Source organism: Ursus arctos, unplaced genomic scaffold (genome assembly GCF_023065955.2).
Source record: "Ursus arctos isolate Adak ecotype North America unplaced genomic scaffold, UrsArc2.0 scaffold_33, whole genome shotgun sequence".
Taxonomy (NCBI): domain Eukaryota; kingdom Metazoa; phylum Chordata; class Mammalia; order Carnivora; family Ursidae; genus Ursus; species Ursus arctos.
In genome coordinates this window covers 24,011,014-24,027,267 of record NW_026623019.1, presented here as the reverse complement: position 1 = coordinate 24,027,267, position 16,254 = coordinate 24,011,014, and the positions used below count along the sequence as shown (strand labels likewise).

The window sequence follows — 16,254 nt, the reverse complement described above, 5'->3', positions numbered from 1 at the left end:
TTCTTAGCTTTCCTCTGACTTTGTAATGCAAATCAGTTTTCCCCATGGCTTCTCCTGTTTAAGTACTTGAGCAAAGTAGAGGTTGGTACTCAGGCCCCGTTCGTTTTTCATCCATCTGCCTTCATCTTCTAACATTCTGCTGATATCTCTTCTTTGCTATTATTTCCTCTTCACTTTTCTTTTTCCTGTGGATTATCCTTTAAAAAAAAAGTTATTCTTTTACAGTCATCTTCGTTGCTCTTGAGATTTATTGTATTTACCAGAAGTTATAGAACTTCCTTTTCAGTGAAGCCTGTGGTTGAAAATTAATCACATTTTATATTCTCAGAGCATTCATTGGAAATTACCGTACATAAATCATTTTATCTTTACTTAATTGTATTTGTTGTATAATAAAAATTTCATCTGATATAACACTAAGCCCGCATTATATCTTTCCTCGTGGAGGTGTGTTTCTTTTAGGTCCAAGCTGGGAATATCGGTAGAGCTCATTTAAAAGCCGACATCTATGTAGTATTTTTGTACTTAGCGAAAGTGTTTTTATTTTACCTGCGCCTGAACTATTAGAGTCCTCTCAGTGAGTCTCGTTTAAAGGATTTGAGAACTGTTAAAACATTTAACAGTGCTGCTTGTATGGTTGGTGGTGACTACATTCAGGATATTAGGTAAACAGAAGAAGTGTTTGAAGTTCGAGTATATTTAAAACATTATAGGAAAGTTAAGTTGAAAAATGCCAAACTCTATACAGTGTTTTATCATAATAAAAACAGACGCCCATGTTTAAATGAAGCCTAATGACTGTCTCATAATCAGTGTTTTGACCTGTTTTCTTTCTTTTTTTTTTATTGAGATGAAGTTCATACAGCATAAAATCAGTCATTTTAAAGTGAATAATTTAATGGTGTTTAATATGTTCACAATATTGTGCAACTATCAGTCATCTCTGTCTAGTTCCAGAACTTTTTATACCTCCCCCAAAAGACCCTCGTACCCATTAAACAGTCATTTCCAGCCCCTGACAACCACTCATCTGCTTTTTGTCTCTGGATTTACCTGTTCTGGATATTTCAAATAAATGGAATCAGATGGTGTATGACCTTTTATGTCTGGCTTCACTCATTTAGATTTTTTTCAAGGTTCATCTGTGGTGTAGCATGTATCAGTACTTAATTTGTATTTGTGCATACAGCATGGACATTAGAAAATGTGATGAGAAATTGTTCTTAATGTAACTAATGAAATAAATAGGACTTAAGCTGGAGAAAAACCTTTAAAATATGCTTAGCATTTGTTCTATTTTTGTTAATACTTTTTTAAAAATCTAATTTGATGTGTTTTGATAAAGATAGAGAACATTTCTGATAAGGCATAGAGAATGAGTACAGGTCTGTGAATGAGTTAACATCATAATGTTTCTTGGTTAAAGGCTCTGCCTCTTTCGCTAGCATTATCAGGGGGACTGGCTGGAAGTTATTGGTAAGGTACAACAAAGACATCCATTGCTACGGACTGGTAACACTAGAATGCAATATTAGCTTCCGTATTTTCTTTTTTCTTTTTTAAAGATTTTATTTATTTATTTGACAGAAATAGAGACAGCCAGTGAGAGAGGGAACACAAGCAGGGGGAGTGGGAGAGGAAGAAGCAGGCTCATAGCGGAGGAGCCTGATATGGGGCTCGATCCCATAACGCCGGGACCACGCCCTGAGCCAAAGGCAGACGCTTAACCACTGTGCCACCCAGGCGCCCCAGCTTCTGTATTTTCTGTACTTTCTTCATGTGAAGCTAATATTTATTTGTAAATATGTAGGAACTTTTTCTTCTGAGAAAATTATATTGTTAAAGAGAAAATTATTTGTGACTCTGTTAATAGATTAGGAATGCAGACTATTCAGGAGGACTGCTACAGGGGTGAATTCAGTGAGGCAAGGTGGGGATTTCCAGCCAGGAAGGAGAGTGGGGGGTTGGTGGATGGAAAATTACTAAGAGGAACCATCACATACATGTAAGGTAGATTCAGGCTAAATGTACTTGATGGAGTTTTTGTTGAAAGCAGGCCAGACTGATGAGATACAGAGAGTGGGGGATTTTGATAAACTGACTCAGCAAGATTCTTACCATAGCTAGACTAAGCAGGCAGAGCCCCTGACTGAGGTCGGAGCCCAAGGTCAGGGCCTAGTTTGAAAGAGGACTCAGAAGAGCCTGACTCAAGTTTGGTTATGGACAGAGTCTGTCCGTATAGATCTTTCGTGGCCACATGTTAATGGCAGTATTTACAGCAATGCAGTCAAGCTTACTGGTATTAATGTGCTTTATTTTAAATGTACAGTTTACCATTTAATCAAGCTGATCCTTAAAAAATCCTTTTTAATGGCTGTAATGCACACGCTTGAGTCCGGTGTGCATTCATGGGAGTCAGTTATTGCAATCATGTAGAAAGTTCTTACAGCTATAATTAGATTAGAATATCTTCTAGGCAGATAAATCATGCCCTGTAATTAAAGATCTTATTACCCCTTCTAGTCCACTGGAAATCATAGTTGCTCATAACTAAAAGTGAACCATTTGTGTTTTTGTGCTGTCGGTGAAGTACTGTTGTACCTACAAATATAGAGGAGATTACAATCATCCAGAAAAATAAGTTGGGGACTTAATGTGAACACTTCAGGACCCCAGGCCAGATTCAATTATAATGAAAGCTTTGAGGCTTTTCATAAGAGAAAGAAATGATCCTTATCATTGAGATCCAGATAAGTATGCAGTTAGTAATTGTTAGTCTCTAAGACAGCTGTCTAAGGAATTTGATGATTGTAGATATTTATTAATATTTATAAGCTATATTCTTAGTAGCCTCTTGGAAGAATGAAGTTATTCCTCTCAGTAAGTGCCTATTTGAGACTTCAAAGTAAGAATATGGTATATCAGAATAAGGAAGAATACACATTCCTTCAAAGAGAATTCATTCTATCTTCTGGCAGGCTGTGGAGTAGGCAAGTGGTCCCAGTCTGACAAGGGACTGAGCTAGCTTGAGGTGGGTTTGCAAAATTTGTAAAATTTGTTTGGCCCTGGTTCACGTGTCCCCTCCCAAAGTGGTAGCCCTCCAGACCAGAGGTCACTGTGGAAGGCTAGGGCTTCTCCTTTCCTCAGCACCACAAGACTGCTCCAAATTCTGTTGTTTATTTTCTGGTTTGTTTGCTTTGCTGCTTTCTGCTTTGCTTTTCAGCCTCTTGCACTGTGTATTTTAAGAATTTGTCACATGCCTCCAGGGGAGAACTGCTGGGGTCATATCTCTGCAACTCCCTTCTTTCAGGAAACTTGGCGGCTCTGAACTCCAATTTTTGCCTCCAATCCTTTGAAATTGCTGAGAGCTCTGATGACTTCTCTGCCTTTTAGCAGCTGCCCTTGCCTGGCCTTGGGTTCCTCTGGACTTTGCCCCATGCACCTTTTCTCTTGATTTTACTTTGTATCCTTTCACTGTAATACACGTCATAGCTGTTAATACAACTGTGTGCTGAATCCTTGCTAGCATGTCACTAAACCAAGGGTGGCCCTGGGATCCCAAACACGCATGCCCATTTTGAGTTTCTGTTAAGTTCGATTATTATCTCCGAGATTTTTGTGTTCTATTGAGAATGGTCAGAGACAGATGGTATTGTAGCCCCTTTTCATATGTGTGTAAACTGAGGCCCAGAGATGAATTGACCCATGGTCATCTGTCTGGTAATTAATTCCCAACGAAACCAGGAATTGTGTCCAGATGTGACTTCTCCTGTGCTTTCATTGTATCTTGTATCTTCCAGGTGACTAAGCAAAATTACTAAAAAGGAATGGTTTCAGATTTTGAGGCTGTCCTGCGTTATTGGGAAACTTAACTATTTAGCCTTTTCATTTTGTATAAAGAAATGTTTTTAGATCAACAGTAAAATAGTTGGAGTTTAGTGACTGTTTTTTGAAGGCAGCTTAGTTATATTTGTGGTCCAAAAAGTATCAGTAAATTAACAAATTTCCCCCCCCCCCCCCGGTAGATATCCTGTTAGAAATTCTGTACTCTAACTGTGTGGGTGTGTGCATGTGTAGGAATGTGCAAATGCTTCTGTACACTCCGTGGACAGTTAAGACTGACAAAAATTGTTACTTGTATTTTCTATGGATAATTTTGTTTGCTTTGATATGTACTAGATACAACATCTCTTATGAGCTGGGAGTCAAATTATATAAATAGAACATTCTCTGATATTTAAGCAGATAGAGATTTTTCTTTCGCATGAGCACTGATGCAAGAAAGACATAATCAGCAAGTCACAAATTACTGCTAATTTGGGCAATGGGATATTTTTCTGTGTCTCAATGTCAGAATTTCTCCCCCAGGTTATCCTTATTGTGCTGTCTGAAAACAGGTGGGTTAGTTTTGAAATTGTACACGAGTATGAAGTTTAGGGAGGGTTCTGGATTACAAAAGTAAGGCAGTATTTTTAGTCCCTATTGGTGTGGGGGCAGCCCATTACTTGCTCTTTAGGAGCGGATTTTTTTCTTTAACAAGGTAGGTTTTATTAATTTCATAATAGCATTTTATATTTGCACAGCTTAAGAATTTACAAATGCTTTCACACTTACTACTTAATTGGAGCCAAACAACTTGTGAGGTAGTGGGGCTGACACGGTTTATCTTTGCTTTTACTGTTGAGAATAACCAGCGTTTGGAGAAAGTACGTGACTTGCTGAAGGTCGTGCAGCTGGCTCGTGGAAGAAGTGAGGCACAGACCCAGAGTTTCTGACTCCATGTCCAGTGTTTTGCTTCTTTCATGCTTGTGTAGGTAACAACTGAAGATCTGCCTCCTGGTGTCTCAGATGTCCAGTGAGCTCTCATGGAAGTAGTTGGTCATACATTGAGGGAGATGGTGAATTTCTTAGGTTTAATTTTGGGTATGCCTGTTAGTTTAACGTAGTGTGGTAGCCAGAACACTTTCTGAATCTGAATGAAGCAGAATTTGTTGTTATCTTTAGAAATCAGTTGGAATTTTAAACCTTTTCTGCATCATAATGGCACCATACAGCAGAGAATTTCAACAAATTCATCCTGTGAGAAAGCCATTCGGGTGAAGGTTTTGATATTTGTCCTGAAGCCTCATGAGGAAGATTTGTTTTTGGACTAAAATACGATTCTCTTTTAGAATGAAATGTTTCTTATTGATTAAAATCCAGAAGAGAAGGATGTTAGGGCAAGTATACATAGGCCAGCTGTTGGAGAATGAAGCAAAAACAGGGCAACAGGAGTAAACTTACATGAAGAAAATTAGGGGGACAAGGAAGTTGTGGTAGGAAAAAAGTAATAGTTATAGGATATAATTAAGTGCTGATTAGAGTTTCTTTTTGTGATTGAATTATTACTTGAATCCCTTTCTACCGATGTCAAGGGATTAATTATTTTATAACTCTAGGGAGGGCAAATTACCTTAAAGTCTTTCTCTTACCTGGAGGTTATTGTGAGATATAATGTATATGACAGCCCTTCCTAATGTATATGACAACAATGTAATTTGTACATTGTTCAAAACATATGTTGGAATTATTAATAAAAGTAAAGCTGAATTGCTATGATTGGTCTTGTGCCTTAAGTTTTTTTTTTTATGTAAAGTATAATCAGTGGAATGGGTAATACAAAAAATAGATGGTCTCTTTGGCCCTGTGGCTTCTCTTAAAGAGTTCAGCAAATATTTGTTTAGGGCCTACAATGTGTTGTAATATGGGTAAGCTCCTGACCTTAACGTGCTTGTGAGAAGACAGACCCACAAATAGACGGTTTCGCCTGCATGGGAGAAGTGATCCAACAGAATGTGCAGGGTACAGAGGGAACACGGAGACGGGCTTAGCCCAAAGTGGGCTTTCACAGAGGGAGAACCTAAGGATGAGCCTGAGCTGCAGTTTGAAGGAAATATGACTCGGTGGGAGAAGGAAGGTGGGAAGTACGTCCTAGGCAGAGGAAGCAATGTCAGTAAAGGTTTGTGATGTAAAATGTGGGGGCAAGAAGTAGTTCAGAGCTTGACTGGCAGGACTTGCTTGCTGAGAATGTGGTTTTTATGACTCACTGGATGATGTTGGGACGAGGACAAGCGGAGCAGGCTTGCTGGGGAGTCTGGTGAGTTCTGTTGCGAACATACATTTGGGGTTTACGTGAGATAGCCATGTGAACCTGTTAGTAAGTGCTTCTGTGCACAGTGGAAGTTCAAGGGTGAAGTCAGAGCTTGAAATTTGGATTTGGAAATGATCAGAATGCAAATTAAAATATGTGAGCTTTCTCAAAGAGGGCTTGCATAAAAGAGTGTGCCAGGAGAGCGATTTTATAAGCACCTATTTTTGAGGCATATGACGAGGATGAGAGCTCTTGATCAGCAGTGAGGAGGGACAGAGGGCAATGAGGCACACCAGAAGAGAGGAGTGTTGGAATTTGTGCAACAGAGAGACCTAGAAACAATGGACTGGAGAGTGGTCACTGGATACCAGTCAGACGGCTGCTTTCAGTGGAGTGTTGGGGATTGTAATCTTCTATTCCCGCTGTCTCAGGATTCCCGTAGCTCTTTGACCCTAGGCCTACCCACCGCTCTTCCCTGCCCCCACACGCGCAGAGGCTGGCGCTGAGGGCCTCTTGGCCATTGCTGAATGGACTCGCTGCATTTCAGCCAGAGGATACACCTTCATGGAGCTGAGGCTAGGTACGTGACTTTGAGAAGACCTGCAAAAACAGGCATCAAATACTAGGGTCAATGTGGGTTCCGGGAATGGAATTAGAGTGTGAAACCCGTCCGTTCCTAGGTATCATGATGGATGATGCCAGAACATGGATGGAGTCTATGTCACAGTCAACATATGAAGGAGCCAAGTTCAGGAATTGACAGGCTCAAATTATTTTCTGAACATTCCTTATTATGGGATTTCTTTTAAATTTCCGCGAGCTTTGCCTTCCAGGTTGTGCTTCTTAGACTTAAAGTGCTTATCAGTATCTGATCCTAGCATTGTTCCAAGTCTCCTTGATGTCTAGGAGCTTTTTTGGCTTGATCCTGGACATTTTTGTTGCTTCTAAATCATACTTCTTCTGTTTCCTCAACTTACAAGACTATTTTCTAGCCTACAAGACTGGTCTTTTTCTTTAAACCCTTTCTCTTAGTTCATGTTGATTAATGTTCTGGTATTCAGCTGCCCGTGTAGAGCTAGGTCCTTGCTCTGACCTCTGTGTAGTGGCTGGGCTTCCTGCAACCAGTTTACTTTGTGCCAGTCTGTTTTCTTTGGTGGTGGTATTGGGGGACAGAGTGCAGGGGTGGGTTGGAATTCTGCTGTCCTTAGATCTCCTGAACGATGCTTGCCCACCGACCCACCCACCCACTACATGGATTTTGTGCTCTTCCTACCCGTCGGGAGACCCCACGATGCTGCGGGTAACTGCACTGCTCGGGTCATGGTGCCTCCTTGCTATGGAGTGAGCCCCTACAGTCCTGGTTGGTTTCCCCAGGCCCTGTACCAGCAGAGTGCATGGCTTTTGAGCAAATCTGCTCCCTCTCTTGCATTTCTTCTTGTTAGGACTCCAGGAAGGAAGTAAGCAAGTTTCTCCCCTCACTTCTGTCCTTCCCCCTCTTTTGCTTTAGCTGAAACCTCCATCTATTCCAAGAGTCTGTTCTTTTTTTTTTTTTTTTTTTTTTAATTTATTTATTTGGCACAGAGAGAGAGCCAGCGAGAGAGGGAACACAAGCAGAGGGAGTAGGAGAGGAAGAAGCAGGCTCCCAGCAGAGCAGGGAGCCCGACGTGGGGCTCGATCCCAAGACTCTGGGATCGCTCCCTGAGCTGAAGGCAGACGCTTAACGACTGAGCCACCCAGACGCCCCTCCAAGAATCTGTTCTAATAGTCCTCCGTGTATGCTGTGATTCACCTGGGACACCCTGAGAATTTGAAACACCGAACTCAAGAAGGAGGAATGAATTATTGTTTTTTAAAAGAAAAAAAGAAAAATGGTCATTTAAAAGGCAAATAATTTTTTCCCCAATCTCATTTTTTTCCTACAGACCTAATAGATTCATGGTAAATATTTTAGTTGCGTAACTGAAAGCTGTGAAATCATTCTTGTGAGTGTTAGATAGGTAATAAAGTCTCACAGTCCTTCAAGCCACTCAGCTGGCTTATTGGGATTCCTCCACCACAGGGCAAGCTCTGAACTTTTTAAGAAGTTTGCTATGTAAGATCAAGGTGGTTTCGCAATATATTTTTAATGAGCAAGATAAAAACAATTCTAGGGAATAAAGATAATTTCAGTGGATGAGTTTTGCTTTCTCTTTTCAGAAAATGAGAACCGTATCATCCATTAACTTGTCTTTCCTGCCTAACCTTGTAGATATCTGAACCGAATTTCATATTCAGTGTAGGACTTCTTTCATTCTAGATGCCTAATGACATTTGCTTCTCTGCTCATTTTAACAGATTATTGTTCCCTTTTTGTTGTCTGATTTTATAGCTTTTAATTGCATCCATGATGGGAAATCCTTTTTGGAAGCAGGTGGGATATAAACATATATCTCTGTGAAACTAAGATAGTTTTGGTCACAAAATGGGGACATTGAAATGTTTCTGTAGTGTTCCTTTGATAACGCTGTGTGTGCACACACGTGCACGTGCTGTGTGTAAAATCTCCCAAATGGGGAGAAATCAGAACACTGTGATTTTTTGAAGAGGAAAGATGGAAAGGTTGTCTTTATCCCAAACAACCTACCTAATGAAATATTCAGAAACACTTAGTGCTTTTAAGCAAATATCGTATTCTGTGTCCCAAGGGCAAGTAATTAATCTGGGTGTGGAACGTTCGCTTGTTTTTCATTTTTATTCTTTACCAATGGAAACTGGGAGGAAGAGCATATGGGCTGTTTTATGGCAAGTAACCATTGTATAGACTTAGAATAAGTGGTTTTAGTGTGTAAATACCACAGTTTCTTATAATGGATGAATTAATAAGATAAATAGAATAAAGCTTATTGAAATGGTGTGTTCCTTTTCAGTGATTAAGATAGAACTTTTAACCCTGCAAATTGATGAAGTCCTTCGACAAAGCAACCTAACAGGGGAGTCTCTTGTTTTTATAGCTATCTAATTGTAGGGTGTATGTTGACAGCCTTGTCATATAACTAATACTTAGCATTTCACCCTTTATGGTCTCAACTGTTATAAATCTCTTAACTTTTTCATTTGGGTAACATTTTTAAAGCTAATGCAAGCTACTTATATTATTTTGAAATCAAAGTTAACCCAGTGTGGTCAATTAACCTTACGTTAGAACCTTGGATCTAATGAAGTCTCGTGTGCTCTCTGTGCTCTGGCCACAGCCCTACCACTTACGTCTTGGATGAAGATGAGCCTCGATTCCTTGAAGAAGTGGATTACAGTGCAGAAAGTAATGACGACCTAGATACTGAATTGGCGGAAAACGCAGGAGATTATGAACCTTCTGCTCAGGAAGAAGTACTTTCTGACTCTGAATTATCAAGAACGTACCTCCCTTAAACTTCTGTCATCTCTTGAAAGTGCAAAAAAGAAAGGAAATACTTTGTTTTTTCTTACACAGGAGGTTTGAGAGAAATGAGTTAATAGCTGACTCAAGAAAGACAAAAAGTAACTTGGGCCTGTTTGGTTTCAAGACAATAAATACGTTATTAATTCATGATACAATTGGCATTTGTTTTATTTTAGAGATTCAGTGCACTTGATATAGCATTGAATGATCAAATACTGGGTTTCCTTTTTTTTTAAAAAAACAAAACAAAACAAAACCTGAATATCATTGCATGAATTTTTATCTTCTTATGGTTATATCCTGCATCAAATGGATACATTTTGAAGTGTGTGAGAATATAAAATCTGAATCTAGAGTTGTTGAAAATCCCGAGTTGTTGAAAGCAAATACAAATGTACATGGATTTCTCTAGCTGTGACTGTGTAGGGTGGGTAGATGCTGAAGATAAGACTGTGCTTCGGAATCATGGTAACTGTGGACTTGTGACTGAAATAACCCAGAGTTTGCCTTGAAAGCGTTACATTCTCCACTTACCAAATTAAACAAATAAAAGCTATATTAAATGTTGAATTCATTTTGTCATCCTTTTTAACCAGCTCAGATTATTTGGTTTATAGACTCTTTGTGAGAATATTATAAAAATCCAACATCCGAACACATGGATAAAAATTTGTAAAACAAAAAAAAAAGTGCTGAATTTACTCGTGCTAAGTTTTTTATGGTATAGGTATGCCTCTGCCTGTCGTAAAAAATACATTTGAACAACTCTTTTCTCTAAAGCTGTGTCTCTTGGGTGCATCTAGAGTGTTTATCGTCATAGTTTGTTCAGCTTGAAAAATGCAGTGAGGATATGATCCAGTGTTCAGTGTATCTGTATATCGAGTGTCTTTAGCATTTCCTGAGTTGTGTGATGCTGTTAGACTTGCTGAAGGGACTCCACCTAGGGCGTGCCGACCCTGGCCTCTGAGTCTAGATGACTGCAGTGACTGTAAGCCCTTTCTTGTAGTGACATCTTTCGGGTTTAAGCTGCCCTGCTGCGGGAATGACTTTGTCATCAAATAGAATAAAACTAGTTCAGCGACCTTGGATAAGTGCCGTACGAGCTAAGTTTCTGTTGTAATAAAACAAATCGAAAAGAGATACCTCATTAACAGATTCTTGTCAGGACTCTGGTGCTTCGGTTTTGGTACATTACCTTTGCTTATTCCTGATTAGAATTTTTTTAATCTTTTTTTTTTTTTAAACCTATGGAAAAGAAACGATAAAACGTATTTCAGATTTTTTCATTTTCCAAACCAGTGATTTTCACTGTATCATTTGAGGCATTTTCTCCATAGTGTAGCTTATTTTTGACGTCCTAGGAGTATGTTTAAAAACATAGTATGGGGCAATTGATAGAGTTCTTTTTCTCTTAGTAGCCTAGTTCTTATTAATCTTAGAAAATAAAGACTAGATTGTGAGGATTGACAGTCCTCTTAGTGTGTGGTGAGCTAATTGGGGAAAGATCAGGATACTTTAGCAAGGTAAAATATTTATTTAATAATCTATCTAATAACTCATGAAGTTATTTATTTTTTATTTATATATTTCATATAGAAAATAATTACATATTTAATTATGATTTTTTCCAGAGAGTGGATTATGGAGCCACTATGTCTGTATGTAAATTTTTCTTGATTCTTATAAAACTAGAAATTAAAACACAAGGTATCCATGTATGAGAAACAATTACAGTTACTATAGTTAGTAGAGAGAAACAAATACAGTTACTACAACTACAGTTGGCAGTGTAAATCCCTTATTGTGTACTATTACAATATTTCATATTGATGACGTACATCTTTTAGTGTAGGTTACAACCCTGAATATGCCTTTTATTAAATCATTGTTCCCAAGGTTGAAGAGAAAGTCTTTCATAATTAGGGAATGATTTTTTTCTTTAATAAATAGCTTTGGAAAAATAAGAATTTAAAATCCTAACTTTCTGAATTAGTGAGTAAAGATAAATGTCATTGGCTATTAGTAGCTAAAATTACCCAAAATTTTATCTCTGTGGCTATTTCTTTTGAGGATTTTCAAAGAATGATTGAGATGCCTTCAGTGCCATAACCCTGAGAAAGTAATGTGTAGTTGACAAGCTGAGTCTAAGGGTAGAGCTTGGACTGATTGAATTTGCCTTGTTTGGAACTGCGGATTTCTGAAGTGTGGTTTTGGTCTGATCCAGTGGTTCTCGTACTGTGTTGTGTACATCAGAGTCGCCTGGAGGACTTGCTTCTCAAATCAGAGATTGCTGATAGGATGTGGCTCTGGGTGGAGCCCCGAGGTGCATTTCTTAAAAATTCTCAGGTGGTGGTGCTGCAGGAACCACGCCAGGAGAACCACCATCTGATCTGATGCGCTCTTTCAGCCTCCAGTTTCCTAGGAGTCACAGGACCTGTAAACTGGAAATCAGCACCAGGGATGGTTTAGATCAAACTCAGGTGTGGAATCAAGACAGTAGACACTCAGAGATCAAGTGAGGTCACCGGGGCACTCGGGGCAGAGCCAGGGTTTCAGCCCAGGACTGTAGACGACTAGCCTCGTGTTCTTGCCACAAAAGGAGATGCTGGCCGTCCTTGGCCTTTCCCCAAAGAGTAAGGAATGTGAAAAGCTTAGGGTCTCTCTTGAGTTTGTGAAATTTATTCAGGCAAGGCAGAATGCAAAAACCTGTGGTTCACATCGGCTTTTTCTTTATTGCAGTCATACTGTTGTTTGGAGACAGGATCTTGTCCTGCTTTAAGTATCTTTCTTACTCAGTTCCTGCCACGTCTGCCAGTGGTGTGTGGCATTTAGAAACATGGACGTTTGTTTGAATCCTAATTACAAATAAGTAATCTGGAGTTCCACTTCCAATAGTGCACTAACAGCAATGAATATGATACTTCTACATTTCAAATATCCGAGTGAAGATGACCATATTATTATAAGCACTAAAATGGATAATATAATAAATGTACTGATGGAATTGTCTTTGTGCATGATCCAGAAATAAATGACACTAATGAAACCATAAATGTATCTTTATAAATCCTTTTGTTGTCCTATACGTACTTTTTAAAAAAAAAGATTTTATTTATTTGAGAGCGAGAGCACAAGAGGGGGGAGGGTCAGAGGGAGAAGCAGACTCCCGGCTGAGCAGCGAGCCTGATGCGGGACTCGATCCCGGGACCCCGGAATCGTGACCTGAGCCGAAGGCAGATGCTTAACTGACTGAGCCACCCAGGCGCCCTTCCTGTATGTATTTTAATCGTTATAAAATATTAATTGAAAATCCATGAATTCAGTGAATCAGCTGCATGCAAGCCCTAGGTCTCTCCATTTAGAAGAACCTGGGGAAGCAATATTTCAATCGAAAGACCATTCTACTTTATCCAGTAGAACGTTCTTACTAATATTAAGCAAATATTTCTCTGGCTAAAGCACATTTGAATTCCTGCGCAGAAAAAGGGAAACTCAGAAGAAAGTCTCATTTTCTTTATGAGAATTCACGTTTTGAGGGTTCTGTTCCTGAAATGTCAAATTTCTGTTGTTTTCCACCGTTAATGAGATCTGTAAAGCCTTTATACTTACCTATACGGGGCTGACCATTAGGGCCTTCTCTTTCTGGACCCTGAGCGGTAACTTGGGCCTGTCTCCCCTCCTTCCACATCACAGCGTTCCTTATACTTCAAGCCCTTTTGACCTCCTGGCACCTTCGATCAGCTCTTAGGCTTCAGAGCATGGCTGGTTATTGGGGTCATTGAATAATTAAACTTTTCCATTTGAGTTTGATGAATAGGCAGGACCTAAATCCAAATGAAAGGGCCCCTGTGGTGGCGTCTGAGGCCTTGGGCAGGCCAGCCGGGGTGACATTTTGGAGTCGCGGGTGGCTGATGCCGCAGAGAACTCAGGTGATGTCTGCCTGTGTGGTTGCATGCGTGTGTGCTCACCAGCCCCTGCAGAGCGGGGCTGGCCGTGTGGTGCCCTTCTGTTTGTAAACCCAGACAACGTGGGAGACTGAGCTCCAGATACTCAGAAGTCTACCTTTATAGTGACAAAATGTGGGACTGTCCCTTTCCCAGGTGTCCTGATAGGATACCAAGCAAATATGAGGCGAGCAATAACAGAACTCAGGTCACAGGAATTATGATGTTGGTTTTCCTAAAGTTTTTAACGTGTTCTTAAGCCACATGAAGAGCTACGATGAATGGCAGATGGGAAGAAATTATGGAAGACAAGGATCCTTGGTATTGAAAATTAAAGTAGAAAAGGCTAGAGTTTAATAAATACAAGTTAAGTCTGCACCTTTGGAAGTAGATGGGCTTCTCTGTAGCTGTCGCTCTGGTTGACAGTGTAATTAAATAGGGAATTTTAAGACTGGAAACTTATCTTCACGTTCAGTGCCTACTAGTTACTAAAGTCAAGTTACATACTCTATTTGCAGTGTCATGACTCTTATTATTTATACTTCCTTCCATGTCATCTGTGTGATTGCTTTTTCTACTGTTTTCCTCATGTTAATTCTTAGAAATGTTTGACATTTCACCTATTTTTCTTTTCAGATGTGGGCACTTGAAACACAGTGAACGAATTGTATAATTTCATATAAAAAGATAAATTTCAAAATCCGAAAACATCCCTTTTAAAGGATTATAATTTGTGTTTAATGTAGAGAGAGGAGTGTCTGGTGCACGCCTACCTTTGTCAACCTTTATTTCTCCCTTCTGAACAGCTACACGAGATGAAACCACCACTCTCACGTGTGTGAAAATCCAGACCGCTTATAGGACAGAGCGGATGTGGGCATGTTTACTTCCTGACTCTCCATTCTCCGCTTTGCCCTAACCCATGTTCAAGACCTGTGTGTTCTGAGGTCAGCACCTTTCCCTAAAACCTCAGGAGTGGGACACGTGAGCTGAGCCCGTTGGCATGTGCCGCCTGCCCGTCCAGCCCATCACAAGGATGTAAGGCAGGCGTGTGATCCAAGCAAACCCAAACAGAGCAAATGTCAGGCCTCGGATGGTCATGCTAGAACAAAGGCCCTTCCTCGAAAAGGGAGAATATGGCTAGCTGCTGCTGGCTCCATGCAACCCCGAGAGGAGAACACTTCCAAGATGAGCCAGTGTTGAAGGAACAGAGCCAAAACATTGAGTGAAACTGGGTCCTTTTATCATTGGAGCCCTGTATCAAGCTTTCCGTGAAACCCTGAATTGGGCAGTTGCATTGTTCAAGCTATTTAAATTGGCTTTTACTGTTGAAGGTATGTCTTACGCAGGTATGTCGGAAACCTATCTGAAAACCCAGCAACCTTTAGTGTCCATCCTTGGAGGGGTGGCCCTACCCAAAGCACACATCCTGAGAGAGGTTACAAGGAAGAGACGAATTCTTTTACCCAAAGAGACACTCTGGAAAGGCGGAAACAGCTGTCCTCTCAAAGCCTGTCAAACTAATTTTTATTTTATGTCTACCAGAAAGGTTTACCAGGCCAGAAATGAGCCATATTTTTGTCACCCTGCTCTAAACTTAGGAATCCTTTCCTCCAGTTATGAGACGTGTCATTGATTTGTTCAGAGGTAGTATTAGCCCAAGAGCTGACTTTTCAGCATCTTGAAAATTCTCCGTTGTAGAAATGGAGAACACAAAGTGAAATATTAGTATTGAAAGGGAGGACCTTTGTAATGGTGCACCATAATAAGATGGGCTCAGGGAGCAAACTGAGCGGAACCAGAGATCCCTTTGTTGAGTTACATCAATTAGACCAATGATCTAATACAATGGGATGAGGTTTCAGTATTATTTAGGTTTCAGTCAAAGCTGTTTCTATCCCCTCACTGATTGGAACTAATCCACACAGGATTCATATATAGAGAGCATGTAAATAGCCCTTTGAAGTTTAGCAAGTACTTTCCTACAAGTGATCTCGTGTGAGCATCACAAAAACACTATTAATAAGCAGATATCATTAGTATTTCCATTGAATTCGTGAGGCTTGGAGAGGGCACATGCCTCACCCGGGCTAGCTGGGATAGAGCAGAGTGGGGACTCATGCCCGGGTCGTGGACCTTCTACTGGCGGCCCTGTGCTTCCTCCCAACGTGCCGCCCACCTGAGGCCTGTGCCGTCCCTGCAAGTGAGTTTGGTAAACAGTTTGATGATTTTGAAAACATACGCAACTTTATCGTGATTCACCATAGAGTCCCTACGGAGGGTGGGGAGAGCTAAACCTGACAGTATCTGGTGTGTGTCGAGCACTCTCCCGGGGGCTTTATGAAGATGATCTTGATGGAAACATTTTCTTCATGTTTTCCAAATCACTGTTTTTATGGATGGTTGGGTAGAACTACGGTGGCACATCCCGTTTTTGTGTCTAACCATTTTGTGTTTTTTTTTTCCTTAAGGAAAGAGATCCTTGAGTCTTTTTTATTTTATGTTTAACAAAATAGGTAATGGTTTAGTACAAGCTTTTCTCTGTCTTTTCTGGTTTTTCTTAAGGTTTGGAAAGGTTGCTATTTTAGCCATGATGGCAAGAGAAAAGTACATTTTGTCTGATAGACTTAACCTAAAATAAATTTGGCTTCACTTTCTTTAAAGAATTTCCATTTTTATTGGGAAGAGAGTTTATTCTGTAGCTTCATTATCACTTTAACTGGCAGGGCCAAGAAATCAGTTTTAGAAATAAGCCCACAATG

At 40.0% G+C, this 16,254-nt stretch overlaps 1 protein-coding gene across 4 annotated transcripts in view; it reads left to right on the top strand.

Annotated features, from left to right (window-relative positions):
* Positions 1–10,118, top strand: part of AGTPBP1 (ATP/GTP binding carboxypeptidase 1) — a 157,639-nt gene extending 147,521 nt beyond the window's left edge. For 3 of the 4 annotated variants that reach the window (XM_026518752.4, XM_044391131.3, XM_044391128.3), the window contains exon 26: positions 9,361–10,118. In XM_026518752.4, the coding sequence (XP_026374537.2) occupies positions 9,361–9,538 (178 nt within the window). In that variant the 3' untranslated portion in view covers positions 9,539–10,118. Of the gene's footprint in view, positions 1–7,711 lie in introns of all 4 variants that reach the window. The other variant, XM_057305577.1, reaches the window with a different exon arrangement.
* Positions 10,119–16,254: the final 6,136 nt, after the last annotated feature.